Source organism: Cynoglossus semilaevis, chromosome 8 (genome assembly GCF_000523025.1).
Source record: "Cynoglossus semilaevis isolate Cse_v1.0 chromosome 8, Cse_v1.0, whole genome shotgun sequence".
NCBI lineage: Eukaryota > Metazoa > Chordata > Actinopteri > Pleuronectiformes > Cynoglossidae > Cynoglossus > Cynoglossus semilaevis.
The window spans coordinates 30,117,036-30,131,792 of NC_024314.1; the positions used below are offsets into that span (position 1 = coordinate 30,117,036).

Sequence of the window (14,757 nt, forward strand, 5' to 3'; positions counted from 1 at the left end):
ACTATGAACCAACTATACCACGAACCAACCACGAACCAACCACGAACCAACCACGAACCAACCACGAACCAACCACGAACCAACCACGAACCAACCACGAACCAACCACGAACCAACCACGAACCAACCACGAACCAACCACGAACCAACCACGAACCAACCACGAACCAACCACGAACCAACCACAAATCAACTATGAACCAACTATGAACCAACCACAAATCAACTATGAACCAACTATGAACCAATAAATGACTAGTATACTGTAGCAGTATTTGTATTTGAGTACACAAGGGATTTTATTGGCAGCTGTGGTGGTGAAGTGTTAAAATACTTTGCCTATCATGGAGAAGGTCCTACATAACTGAATACACACATCAACTCTCTCTCTCTCTCTCTCTCTCTCTCTTTCCCAGTGACTTTAGTGCAGATGGACATTGGCAGACCACTGCTGGTCCACTGCTGCCCCTCGTGGACTGTGTCGTTGAGGTAAGTCTGAACCAAACATGATCTTTCGTGTCTGTGAGATAAAATCACAAAGTTTGAAAAGTATAGTCTGGAGTCTGAAGGAGGAGGAGGTGAAGGAGGAGGAGGTGAAGGAGGAGGAGGAATATTTCAACAAACGTCTGCTTTGGTCTGTAGTGCAGTCTTTCCACACCAGACTGTCTGACGCTGGTCTGTCCACTCCAGGGTCCAGACTGAGGAGATCAGGTTCTCCTGATCCACTCTATATGAAGTAAGGTTTGGATTACATCAGACAAGGAGGCGGAGCTAAACTCCAGCTGTGTGTGTGTGTGTGTTAGATTGGTGTGTTTAAAGCTGGTAGCTTGTATATGTCTCTCTGCAGCCTTGACATCATCTGTCCTGTTGGTGGTGCTGTGACTGATAGATCTCATCCGTTTTTTTGACCTTGAGCAGTTTCTCAGGTGGGGTCAAGAGGTCAGGGCCGTCTTGCAGGAACACTGGTGTCCAAATTGAAAAAAAAAAAGAGCCATAATATTTTTGACACCGTTGTCAACTTGAGTGTGACAACAGATATGTGACTTTGGTTTTAAAATACCTGGAAGTTCTGGAAGAACAGGCATACCTGAGTGTGTGAAATACACAGCGTCACCTGCAGGAAGGACAGTGTAGTGACGGTGTGCCTGCCTGTCATCACCTCCACCTCTGTGTGACTGTCTGCAGCTTCACTGACACACAGCAAGGGAAAAATATGTGATGGCCCTTTAAACAAAGACTGACTAACTAACTAACTAACTAACTAACTAACTAACTAACTAACTAACTAATTCTGTCTCTGTTGCTACAATCTTTCCACAGTTGTCTCACGGTGAGACAGACTTTGACTCCAGAAAACATCAGGGATGTTCTCATCACTGGCTCCAACTGAACTAATGAATATAATTAGTTTCAAAACCCAAATTCCACCTCCCCCCCCCCCCCCCCATCCTTCCTGTTTCTTATCTCCTAATGTTTTCTGCAGCCGACACATTGGCCCATGATGCATCTTTGTTAGTGTCGGGAATGGGGGGTGGGGTGGGGTGGGGAGCGGTTGGTCAGGACTAGACACGAAGATGGACACGGTGTGTCATTATTTATGACAAATGAAACCAAATAGACGTTTTTCTTTTTCCGTTTGAGTCAGTCATCAGTGTTTGGTGAAGCAAGGCTGCCATCGTGTGGAAATATGGAGTTGTGCGGCGGCAATGTTATTTATTTTTTAATTTAATTATCATACCATCTTAAGTTATATGTAACGATGTACCATTAAGACCAAACCGACACAAAATAATTAGTTTAATCAAACCGGAAATAGATAATGTTATAATCTAAACTGAATTTTGAACTTTATTCTCTCTCTCTCACACACACACACACACGCACACACGTTCCTGTGGAGCTGAGCTCAGTGTTTGTTCATATTTCTTTTGGTGATTTTCTTTGGTAAATGTTTACGTTCATTATATCAGGATGGTTTTCAGGGCTTTTGTATTTATTTTCTTTTTTCTTTTTCCATCTCTAGCAGCTCCCTGACACCTGATATTTAAAACCTTTAACGTCTGCATTAAGATCTCCACCAGAGGACATCAGCCTGTGGGGAAAGTCATTGACCACAGGAGGGTGGTGAGGTGCACAAGACAAAGTAGAGCAGAACTGTCTGTTAGCTGATGTTCGTACTCATGGTGAATACATTTATGTTTAAAGTACAACAAATATTTGGAGAAGGTGTACTGGTGAAATAGTGAAAACTCCCCCAGATACAGTAATACTCTGTTACAGTGGGTAAAAGAGTTCCTCAGAAAACAAACCTCAAAACAATTCAAATTATTTTTTGAAATTATATTTAGTTTGTTGGAAATGTGAAAAGTTTGGCCACACCTGTTTCTTGGGGCAGTTAGTGGTCATTGCCACTAACCAGTACTATCTCTTCATCTGCTGTTAAGGATGGGCAATACTACAAAACCAAGTAAGTACATGTTCAATGTTGAGATTAGCTGATTATACCTTTGCTAGTACTTTCATGGAAGGGATAGTCGCATGGTACAATTCATCAGATCAATTCATAATAAAAATTACAAATATAAGTATATTTTCATAACTTTGAAACATTTTAGGGCTTTTTTGTCTTCCTTGGTAAATAATTAAAGTAAATACCATTAGAGGAGGAGAAAAAAACCTCTCCTTAGTGTGAGAGAGTAGATGTTTGGTGTTCATGTACTTTGCTGCGGTTGCCAACTTTTCTGTGCCGCCTGATGTGTTGAAATGATTTTATGGTGTTGCCATAGTAACATTTCACACACATGAAACACTCCATTCTCCTCAGCTGCTAGTGCAGAGGAAATTCTAATACAATGTCAGAACTTTAAAATCCATTTGGGTTTTTGTTAATTTAGGGGGAACAAACACAGTTGACTTGACTTTGAGTAAAATATCCACATATATTTACATTGCACAGTATTACTACATGTATATTAGTCCTATACATTTAAATGAGGCAGCGGTGGCTTAGTGGTTAAGGAAGCAGACGGGTCTGAAAGGTTTCAGGTTCGAGTCCACCAGCTGCCAAGTTACCACTGAGGTGCTCTGAGCAAGGCACTGTCCCCACACACTGCTCCCCTGGCCACTTAAAGCTGCCCCTCGCTGGCTGTGGTGATGGGTTAAAAACAGAGGTCACATTTGGGTGTGTGCAGTGGTGTGCTTTGTCACAATGACAAGTAGTTCACTTTCCTTCCTGAATAAAGTACATTTTATAGTTGAAAGTTAATTCAGCCAAATGTAACTACTTAATAATTGAAAGGATTTAGGAATTAAAATGAATTAATGGCTTTTTTATTGATTCATGTTTTAATACAGTATTTAAAAAAAAACATCTTTTTCGTCCTCACACCGTACATTCATCTGTAATGAACCTTTTTCAAAACTCCCTCCTTTTTTAACAGCAGTCCAATAATTGGTTCGTTAATGCCGCACTTTCCTCTGACGTAGACCAGATTTGTCCAATGGTAAAAGAGAGGTGGCGCAGTAATATTTAAATCCCTGAGATTTCAAAGTAACCGAACTCTGCTCATCTCATCCACTCTGTGTCGACCGACTCTGTTGGACTGACAATGCCTGACCAAAATAAAACTGCCCCCAAGAAGGGCTCCAAGAAAGCTGTGCCAAGAACACCAGCAAGAGCGGCAAAATGAGGAGAAGGACTAGGAAGGAGAGCTACGCCATCTATGTGTACAAGGTCCTGGAGCAGGTCCACCCTGACACCGGCATTTCCTCCAAGGCCATGAGCATCATGAATTCGTTTGTCAATGACATATATATATATTAGAGGAAAACATTTTGCTTCATCTGCCTTGTTGAGGATAAATGATATATGTTCGTGGTATTTGTGCCAGTAATCTGAACAATGAACAATGCAGTAATAACAACAATTGCGCAAACATCCAGTAGGGAGATTGATGGAATCATTACATAAATGGGAGTAAATATAGTATAGCCATTGGTTTTATATTATCTCTGTACAAACATAGCAGTGGGTAATAACTAATTTTTAAAAGAAAAGAAAATCCGGAACATTAAGCACGGAACATGGCTATCATTACATTAGGGTATGGTGCAAAATAGTAAAGAAAGAACAAAGCCTGTGAGAGTTGGTGGAAACCCAGGGTTACAGTAGGGCTACATTAAGCCTATCCCCAATAGAGTTTAGTAGACTCCAACTGAATCACGTAGACACTACTGTCCGGGTCTTAAGGTCACGGAGGAAAGGTTTCCCAGCATCCTCTGTGATTGACGAACACATGTCGGCCATCTTGGATTGTAGCGGGGAAGAGAGATTGATGCGGTGAGCTCATTTGTATCTCTTAAATTCATGTTCAGAGTCGATACAAGTTCAAGTTTGGTACAGTTACCCCGTGTTTGTTTCGGTCACTTTGGGGCCCAGTCAAAAAGAGCTACAGTGAAAAAGTGATTTAAAACGCACCAGCGTGGCTCTTCTCCTTACTGTTGATGGTGAAGGGAAGTGATCAAGGCTAGCGCAGCAGGCCCCAAACGCTGGACAAAACAGAGTCGGAACTACCCTCTGTTTTCCACTTAATTGCCCGTTGGCACCACTGCAAATGAAGTCAGTTTAGGTACCGGTCAATGCACGTCAATTTCGCCTACTGCTGCCTACGTAGCGACTTAACCGTGTGGTCGGCAGCCGAGTAAGCTCCATCGACAGCTAGCGTTAGCTCTCGCGCTAACAACCCAACGTATCCCAACCAAATTAGCTTTAGCTCAAGCGCTGTCTCTTAGCTGACATTGGTTAGCTACTACACAAGCAGTTGCACGTAGCGGTTACGTATTTACGACTAACCACTCAAACAAAGAGCATGGGAATTATGTTAAATGTGATTAAAGTACCTTTCGCTGTAATGTAATGTCTTAAAAATGTTAATAATTTAGCTTAGCTGTCTATTTTAGCCTACGGAGCTACTAGCCTTAGCATCTTGAGACTGCTGAACAGAAAGCGGGGGTTTGAAACAAAACAGCAGTTATTACAAAGGTGAGAAAGGAAACATCATGTAGAAAACTGTGTTTACGAAAAACTGTTTAACAATTTTATCTAGAGTAAAGCACACGGAGGTAATGTTGACAGTAACAATGATGGAAAAAATACAATATAGTTGGATAATATAATGTAAAGTAATGCGGTATAAAATAGGATTTATGTGATGGATGATGGGGTGTTCCGAGTTAGGAGTTTTCCACTTTCTGGTGTAGAACATTGGTCAAAGACGCATTTCGTTTAGTTGATCATTTTTCCACAATCTCACATTCAGTTTACTTACGAAAAGTTTCACAAAAAATGCTGTGGGCGTTGTACTTTAATATAAATTGTTCCCGTTTTTTTCGTGGAGAACGAACTCTTGAAATAATAAGCAATCCTGTTTACATAATTTACATTGCATAGGAACAAATATGTGAATAAAATGTCAGTAAATAAAATAGAGAAAAAACCTTATCGCTTCAGTAAATGTTTGATTGTCCATTAAGATTAGTAACAACTGTTGCATTGTCTTCAGATACTGTCTATTATTCATACATACAATATATATTCACAACATTCACCTCATCTGGTGTTAATGTTATTTTATGTTTCTACATATGGAAATAGATATAGATAGATAGGAAATATTGCTGTTCTTTGGATGATTCAGATTTTTGAAACATTTCCCACTTCAGTGCAACAAACCACAGAACAACAAAACAAAAATATGTGCATTATTATTATTGATTGTTTTGTAATAAATAAGACTAATTGATGACGTTTCTTTTGGACATTGGATATTTCAGTGTCAGATTGGGTTTGTTGTTGTTGACTGGGAGGTTACTGGTCAGAGACGATCATGGTGATATCTATCTGATTCTGATGAATGATTGGGCAAATGATGCGTCTGAACTTCTGAATGCTGGACAAGTGAAGACTGTACTTTAGCAACCAAACCATTGGTGAACTAGTAGATACAGGAATTGACATAACCCTTATAGTAACCCTCAGTAAAGGAGTAACTCACTGTTCTTCTTCTTCACCTGTCACCAGGTGACACGAGGCATGTTTGGTGCTAACAGGAAGAAGTTCATGGAGGGGGTGGTGGACAGTGACTTTGCTGATGATTCCAGCCTCTACTACAGCCAACAGTCCATGTTCCCCCCGCACCGCTCAGACAAAGATGTATGTTTGTTTTCTATATTTCTATATATATATATGATATGGCTTACTTTTTCTGATAACTGACTGAAAGACTGGTGAGACCCTCATGCCAAAAAGACCTAAAGTGTTGAAGTGACAAACTGTGATACAACCCTGATCATACAGGTGTGAAGTGTATACAACACATTCCTTGCCTAGCTGGGCCTCAGCTCAGTGATCAGTCTCACTCATGTTGATACCAAAATGCCCCCTGCAAAAATAATTTAACTGTTTTTTAGTTTATTCAGCACTCAGCGTATATTGATCAATGTGATTTTTAACAGATGTTGGTGTCTTCTTCTGCTACTTCAACGGGTCAGCTGTCACAGCTGGGAGCCAGCTTATATGGTCCGCAGAGTAAGACACAAATTTAGCAACACTGGTTGGAAGTAACGTTGTATGTACATGCAGAGACACTTCACACTTCTTCTGTGTTGCAGGTGCTTTGGGATTTCCCATGCGTGGTCTGAACAGCAGTGCAGCTCCTCAGTTAAGTCGAAGTGGGCTAAACCAGTCTGCCAGCCAGCTCTCCAGTCACACCAGTTCAGCTAACTCTGGCTCACTGCACACGCCCCCCTCACCCAGCAGGTACCACAAACACGCACACACCACAGACCAAGTCTGCCAGATCAACAAAACAGAAAACTTTGTTTCTGTGGTACAACATGATGGTGATAAATGTTTACCATCGTTATCATAGGTTTTTCTTGTTCAGTTTTTGTTTACTGGCAGTAACCGTCTATGTGTTAATCAAGTTTTTTTTAGGTGTTTACCAGGCAGTGCTTCCAAGCTAGTAGAGTTAGTTAGTTAATTAGTGAGAGACTGCTTTTGATTAGTGGAACACTTTTCTTACTGATCTGTCCAGTTGGTGCCACACATGCTAAATTTAAGAGAGGTCTAGAGTCTAAGGGCCCAAACCGTTACTGAATGTGTGCACCCCTGTGCTTTACTTTACTATGGCTGGAGCACACGCTGCAGCTGTCTTACCTGACAGGAAGTTCTTTTGAAGCAGTCAGTCAGAAAAAGGTGTCTCACCAACTAGCAACCATATTTGATGAATTCACCTGTGAATATATTTTGTATTATAAGTGTGAAATACTTTGGTATTATATTGTGTGTGTGTGTTATGTTATATTTCAGCAGTATGTCGTTCATTAAAAGCATTGCTTCCACTATCTGGAAGATGAGTTCCCTGAATGCCTCACACATTTCCACAGACTGTTTATCTATTGAAGATGAACACTTTCTGTCTGTTAGCATCTTGTTACAATTCTTTTTTTTTTCTTAGGACTATTTAATTGAGTGCGGTTTTAATAATAATTAAAAAACCCTATAACACACTAACAAATTAGAGTCCTTGAACTACATTACCTGCTTTAAATTGGGATGGTGTTCCTGCTCACAGCTCAAACATTCAGCTTTTTAGACCAGCGCGACCTTAAAACAAACTGAGCACACCCTGCCGATACTGTACAGTACTGCAGTACTGTAATTATGGATGCACCTATCCACATTTTTTCACTTCTGATCTCGATATTTTGGATTTGGATATCGGCCGATACTGATACTATTCAGATACTATTGCTTTAATATTATTATTCTATGCATGTATTTCTCAAAAGGCACCTTGAGGTTAGTATAAGGTCAGAAAAGTCAGAAATACAGAAAACCGTGTTAACAGGAAGAATCCCATCCATAACACAATATGTAACTGTATGGGTTTGAAATTAAACATTTTATTAAGTGCAAGTGTTTTTAGTTTGCTGTCGGCGCTGCTCTTCTCAGCCAGCAGGAGTCTTCAAACGGTCACGGCTGGAATAAAGTCTGCTGCAGTGGAGGTTGCTATGTACTTCATCTGTTGGGAGTTTACCTTACTTTTGGAACGACTCCAGAAGTGACTTCCGGCGGCTCTTTATGTCTTTCTGTCCCATGGCGCATTCACGTCCTCACAGCGGGCATATTTCTTTGCAGCCTGCTATCTGGGTGCAAAATGTGAAGTGGATTTCCTGAACTGCGGTGTGCCTCACGATCTTGTTGAACCACGTTCTGTTCAGGAAAGTGATTCCACAGTTTACAGTCATCCATCTGTCAGATTCAGACAAGGCTGGAGCTCAGAGATGGTTCGTGGAACGAAATTCTTTGCAGGTTGGATCGGATCGGTTCGATCTGCTAATTACATTGAGATTGGCTGCCGATACTGGATCTAATCGCCCCCATCCCTAACTGTAATACTGCTTGCTCCATACATGCACTGCAATCTCTGCAACAGTGATGGAGTATCAGGTTCTGAACACAGGAAAACTGTAAAGTAAGCTGTGTCTTTATTTGGTACAGTACAACAGTGGTTTAAAAAAAAAAATAATTAGAGATGCACCAAATATTCGGACACCGAAAATCTTCGGCTGAAAATGGCCAGTAGTGCATTTTTGGTTTCAGGAGAATAAAATGTAAGAAAGTAATTGTTTTCAGCATCCACACCTCATGGCTGCATCAGCAGATCTACGTGTAGAGCCGAGGTCAAATCTAAATAAGTCTCTCTCTCTCCTCCCCTCCCCACCCCCAGGGGGATTCTGCCAATGAGCAACCGGGGAGTTCTTAACCACAGCCAGCAGGTCGGAGGTCCAACAGGTCAGTCGGGAGGAATTGGAGGTGAGAGGGTTGGAGGAGGTGGCGTGAGGAGTGGCAGCAGCATGGGGAGTCCCAGCCGGTCGTCGCCCAGCATCATTGGAATGCCCAAACAACAACAGAGCCGGCAGCCGTTTACCATTAACAGGTAACAGAGAGCTCTCTGACTGTCCTGACAACAACACACACTAACTGTTACCACAGCGTGCAGAAGTGTTGCTAACGGTGGTCAAAGACTTGACATTCTGTGTAAAGACTGTAGTCAGACTTGCTATGATGTTTGGTCTGGGGACGGTGTCTCTGTCTAATACACAAAAGACTGAGTTGGAGGTGGAGGAGACGAAGATGCTGAGATCTTCAGGATGTACAGGATTAGACATGATTAGGTCAGAGGGACAGTTAAGCAGTTTGGAGATGAAGTTCAGTTGGAGATGGTGGCTATGTTGTAGATGCAGCCTCCAGGCAGGTGTAGTTCTAAGCTCATATGTTGGGAGGAGTCTGGTTGGGGGGGGCGGGGGGGTGAATGAATCGACATGGACCTGTGCTGCTTTCATCACTGACTTTACCAAGTGAAGGGACATATTTGTCATTGTGACAGTCTGCAGGGGGCAGCTTTAAGTGCCTGAGGAGCAGTGTGTGGGGGCATTGCTTTGCTCAGAGCACCTCAGTGGTAACTTGGCAGCTGGTGGACTTGAATCTGAAACCTTCTAGACTCAAGTCCACTTCTTTAACCACTAAGCACTGCAAGTCAACCTCAATGACTTGATGTGAAGCACTAACAGTGACATACTGATGAGGTCTGCTGTCACTGTGTGTCCTTCAACTGCTCCTTCTTTCTCTTTGACTCATTCATTCATTTCCAGTGGGTTGTGATTCTCTGAAGTTGGACTCAACAGTAGAACCAACAACAGTCTTTTTGTTTTTTTTTATTTGTCAGTATGTCAGGTTTTGGTGTAAACAGGAATCCTGGCTTCAACTTAAGTAACTCCTTATCCAACAACATCTTCAATGGAACAGGTACGCTGTTCTTCTTACTCTATTTAAACCCCCAGTCCTCCTCATGTTTGACTTTGTCCACTGGTTTATTTTTAAACTGAAATGTATGTGTGTTTTTGTCCAGACGGCAGTGAAAATGTGACAGGTCTGGACCTGTCAGATTTCCCAGCGTTAGCAGATAGGACTCGGAAGGATGGCAGCTCAAATCCCACCCCACTGCCCAACCCGCTGGCCGGCCGGGCTCCTTATGGTGAGAACCAGGGTTGTGTTTTGCCACTGGGTTTTACCTAGTAATACTCGCTGTAACTGCTGTGCATTTTATTCCCAGTTGGAATGGTGACCAAGCCGTCGAGTGAACAGTCGCAGGACTTCTCTATTCATAACGAAGATTTCCCAGCGCTCCCAGGGCCAAACTACCAAACAAAAGACCCCACCAGCACTAGCGAAGACAGCAAAACGGTGACTTTCTGTCCAAGTCTCACTGTGATTGTTCCTTCTGTGGTTAAATCTTTTGAATCTTTACTGTTTGCATCAGCAGAATCTGAATTCATCAGGAAAACCAACCTCAAACTCAGATGGTCCAAAGTTCCCTGGGGACAAAAGTTCTGTGCCCAGCAACAACAACCAGCAGAAAAAAGGGATCCAGGTGCTTCCTGATGGTAGGGAGTCTACAGCCTGACCCAGATCTTACAAATACTTTTCTCTTAATTCCACCAATTCCTTTTTCTGCACCTCTTCTCCAGGCCGTGTGACCAACATCCCTGTCGGCATGGTCACTGACCAGTTTGGAATGATCGGCTTGCTGACATTCATTCGTGCCGCAGAGACGGACCCTGGTATGGTCCACTTGGCGCTGGGCTCGGATCTTACCACGCTGGGTCTCAACCTCAACTCACCAGAGTATGATAAAAAACAAATCCATAAAAATGACAGATCGTAGTGGCGTACTACATTCACCGAAGAGTAATAATACAGTACAGTACAAATACAGCTACATTGAACATTTGAAGACATTTTGACTATGAACCCTTATCTTTTGTGCACCCGATACACCAGTTGTCTGAACCAGGACCGTTACAGTTAGCTTTCTCATTGGAAGCTGCTCTTGGAAGTAAATGTCAATGTCTCTGTATTTCAGGAATCTTTATCCTAAGTTTGCGTCTCCGTGGGCGTCGGCACCGTGTCGACCACAAGATATTGGTAAGTTTCTGTCCTTATCAGTAGCAGATATGTGCATTTGTCAACCCACTTAAACTCAGTATCTTCACATCAGGGTTCTGTCTTGGTATTTTAGTAAAAATACATACAGTGGACCACCGAGATACCAGTCTAATCCGTTCATATCTCATATCTAGATGGAATTTTCCCCATTAAAAAGAACTAAAAATCAATTATTTTGTCCAGCCACCCAGAAATATACTATTAATTTGTCCTCTTATCAAAACATAAAAAAAATAGATATAAGCAAATATATTGATAATATAAAGTAATAATAAGAAGAAGTAAGAAAACTTCCCCCATGTCGTACCACTGAATGGATGCCAGCCCTCGGTTGGTAGCTAGATATTTCCTGGTATCAGGAGAAAAATCTGGCAGTAGTTGTAGACCAGTAACATGGAGTTGGTGGTGTTTCTGGAAGCTGGTATCTCAGGGGTCCACTGTATTTACTCACAGGTCAGATTTAACATGGTTTCAAATCTTTTTGTCTGCTGTTTCTTCAGACTTTCATGTTCCGTCAGAGTATTTAACCAACATCCACATAAGGGACAAGGTAAGTTTACATAGAAAAACACTGGGGCTCAGACCTGATCAGTTTACTCTGGATGAAGCATTGATTGGCTCCTCCCACTGCTGAATTCACACTCCTACTGCAGCACATTTACTAGCATACGAGCTAACACCAGCTAACTGAAGCTAACACAGCATGTGTCAGTGTTTGTACAATGTTAGAGAAAGACATCAGTGCCTCCTAGAGGACATAGAACGTCTCCTGGTTTAGAAATAAACATTTAAAAGTTTCACAATGGTCAAAGCTGTAGTTCCCCTGAACAACACCAGGGTGAACTCTAACTTTCCTGACAGTGATTTACATCTGCTCTGTGTGTGATTGACCCGTGGTTGACAGTTGGCAGCCATCAAGTTGTCTCGGTACGGTGAGGACCTGCTGTTCTACCTCTACTACATGAGTGGAGGAGATTTACTACAACTGCTGGCTGCTGTCGAACTGTAAGAAAACACAAACACACTCACTGAAACTCACATAAGTTTACTTCTTCCTGCATGTACTTTCCACAGACATTGTACTGTGTTGTGCACTTTGTTCATGGGTTTACCACGACTCGGGTTCTAGTTTTTTTATTTAAGCAGACACAGCAACAAATGTTTCTTCAAATTCCTGAGTTTGTACACGTGTCCAGCTTCAACAGGGACTGGCGATACCATAAAGAAGAGCGGGTTTGGATCACCAGGGCGCCGGGAATGGAGCCTACGCTGAAGACCAACGCCTACGAGAGAGGGACCTACTACTTTTTCGACTGCCTCAACTGGAGGAAAGTGGCCAAGGTAAACGTGTGTGTGTTTCTTTATATATGTATGTATATGTATATTCTTCTTCTTCCTCCGACTTTTCCCTTTTTCAGGAGTTGCTCCAGTGAATCATTGTTTTCCATCTCCTCCTCTGACTCCAACTATCTGCATGTCCTCCCTCACTGCATCCATATATCTCCTCTTTGACCTTCCTCTCTTTCTCCTACCTGGTAGCTCCATCTCTAACATTCTTCTACCAATGTCTCCACTGTCCCTCCTCTGCACATGTATGTATGTATGTATATATATATATATATATGTGTGTATATATATATATATATATATATAAGTATGTGTATGTATGTATATATGTGTATATGTGTGTGTGTGCATATATATATTTATGTATATATATGCATATATATATATTTATGTGTATATATATAATTATGTATATATATATATATATTTTATATATATATTTATATATATATATATATTTATGTATTTATATAAATACACGTTAGGGATGCGAATTTTCGCCCATTGAAAATTTTTGTCCAGAAGTACATTTTTAGTTTTCGGTTGTAAGACATTTATCACTGAAAAAAGACAGCCGAAACAGGAAGTTATGATGAAACGAGCAAAAACCACGGCCAGTGCAGGTTTGTCTGATAGTATCAACATGCCTGTGGATGTACTTCAATATATCTGAGAGAGACACACAGACAGATTTGACAAAGGTGTAATGGTGGAAATTTACAAATTTCTAAGAGTGGGGAGTGGGGCAAACTAACTAAAGAGAGCAGCTCCTCTGATGCATCTGTAGCAGATGTTCTTCCTTTAATGGACCAGGTGGAGACCACGGACCACGGAGTGAACACACTAAGAAGTCCACTCCTAGAGTCTGTTGGACTCAGATCTACATCATCACTCGACTTGATCCACCTTAGAAACATCCCGTTCCTGGGATGAGGGAATAAAGCAGCACAGACCAGAACTGGTCCACAGTTGACCTCAGTGACCTTTGTGTTTTAATCAGAGAACAGATTTAATCTGACCAGTCGGTCTGGACATAATCACTGAATAGACACAGAAGTGGAGTCAGGTTTAATATTGGATTTAGAAGTTGCTTTGAGTTGATATTGTTCATTGTTGGAATGTGCTAAAATAAATATAAATAACCTATATATGTGTATGTGTATTTAGATGTGTTAAATTCCTTCTACTTCTTATGATCTCAGAAACATTAATTCAATAATGACTGCCTTACTCCTGCTCTCCCCTCTAATGCAGGAGTTTCATTTGGAGTATGACAAACTAGAAGAGCGCCCTCACGTTCCCTCCACCTTCAACTACAACCCTGCGCAGCAAGCATTCTGATTGGCTCTCCCTCCCTCCTTCCTACCTGCCATTGGCTCTCCTGGCTCGCCCATTAACGTCCTGCCTAGGTTTTTCTGTTCACACCTCCACAAACGCACACACACACCACCACCAACAATCTGGCTTTTTGGCCTTTTGAAGGAGCTGACCATGTCACTGAACAGACTTCATTTTTAACTTTGTTGTTTACCTCATTTGGCTTTTATCTTCTTGTTTTTAAGATCTTATTTTTATTTCCAGTCCTTGTTGTCGCCTCCATGGGTTGGTTTCTGTTGCTGCGTCACATACGCTGTGAGTAACTGTCCATCTGATCCAGTGGTTCCACATTTCTACTGCGTCTTAGATATATTTTTGTGCAGAGAAGCTTTTAAAGAAGAACCAGATTTTAACACAGAAAAACAGGACTTACACCACTGTGACGATGGACAATGTTTCACACTGCGTCTCTCTCTCTCTCTTTCTCTCTCTCTCTCTCTCTCTCACACGCACCAGAGCAGACAGTGGACAGTCAGGAGAGGAAATGCAATGTACATTGTAGCACTATTTCATAATAAAAGGAGAAAAAGACTTTATTTGCGTTGTCTTGTTGTGGCTGACTGAAGAAGTCCAGTGCAGTGACCAGGACCACCGGTCAGTCCGCTGTCTTTCTTTAAATTAACTACGTCATAGCTCCATACTAAAGCCCACTCTTCATTGGTACCAGAGCTGCTGGTCCACTGCTGCCCCCCGTTGTTAAATGTTTCTTTAATTGGGCTGAAATATGCCCAATTAAAGAACTTAAACTTTAGTGGTCTGCTAAGTGGTCCACAAATGACTTACCAACATGTGACCAATATCAGACTGGCAGATCTGATCCTAAACTTGATCCTCATCTGAGGTTTTGTAGAGACAGCTGAGATACTGACTTCCATTGACATCACCTCCTCCCTGAGCCCCTGACTCCCTCTGACATCACCTCCTCCCTGAGCCCCTGACTCTGACATCACCTCCTCCCTGAG

General features: G+C 41.8%; 1 protein-coding gene and 1 long non-coding RNA gene across 4 annotated transcripts in view; both read left to right on the forward strand.

Annotated features, from left to right (window-relative positions):
* LOC112487366 (uncharacterized) overlaps positions 1-1,379 on the forward strand; it is an 11,172-nt gene extending 9,793 nt beyond the window's left edge. Inside the window, exons 2-3 of the long non-coding RNA XR_003050411.1 lie at positions 417-489; positions 643-1,379. This is a non-coding gene — a long non-coding RNA (uncharacterized LOC112487366). The remainder of the gene's footprint in view (positions 1-416; positions 490-642) is intronic.
* A 2,810-nt stretch (positions 1,380-4,189) lies between these two features.
* Positions 4,190-14,025, forward strand: LOC103383092 (CCR4-NOT transcription complex subunit 2-like). Of its 3 annotated transcripts, none has more exons than XM_008316099.3 (15): positions 4,190-4,339; positions 6,080-6,211; positions 6,514-6,586; positions 6,670-6,817; positions 8,793-9,002; positions 9,792-9,871; positions 9,975-10,100; positions 10,179-10,309; positions 10,389-10,509; positions 10,594-10,750; positions 10,989-11,050; positions 11,572-11,621; positions 11,976-12,076; positions 12,268-12,412; positions 13,673-14,025. In XM_008316099.3, exons 2-15 carry the CDS (start codon positions 6,092-6,094, stop codon positions 13,757-13,759), a joined length of 1,611 nt encoding a protein of 536 aa, XP_008314321.1. In that variant the 5' UTR covers positions 4,190-4,339; positions 6,080-6,091; the 3' UTR covers positions 13,760-14,025. The 3 variants fall into 3 exon arrangements, with proteins under 3 accessions (XP_008314321.1, XP_024913337.1, XP_024913336.1); XM_025057569.1 differs by having other exon boundaries at positions 6,514-6,577; XM_025057568.1 differs by lacking the exon at positions 4,190-4,339 and adding an exon at positions 4,408-5,041.
* Positions 14,026-14,757: the final 732 nt, after the last annotated feature.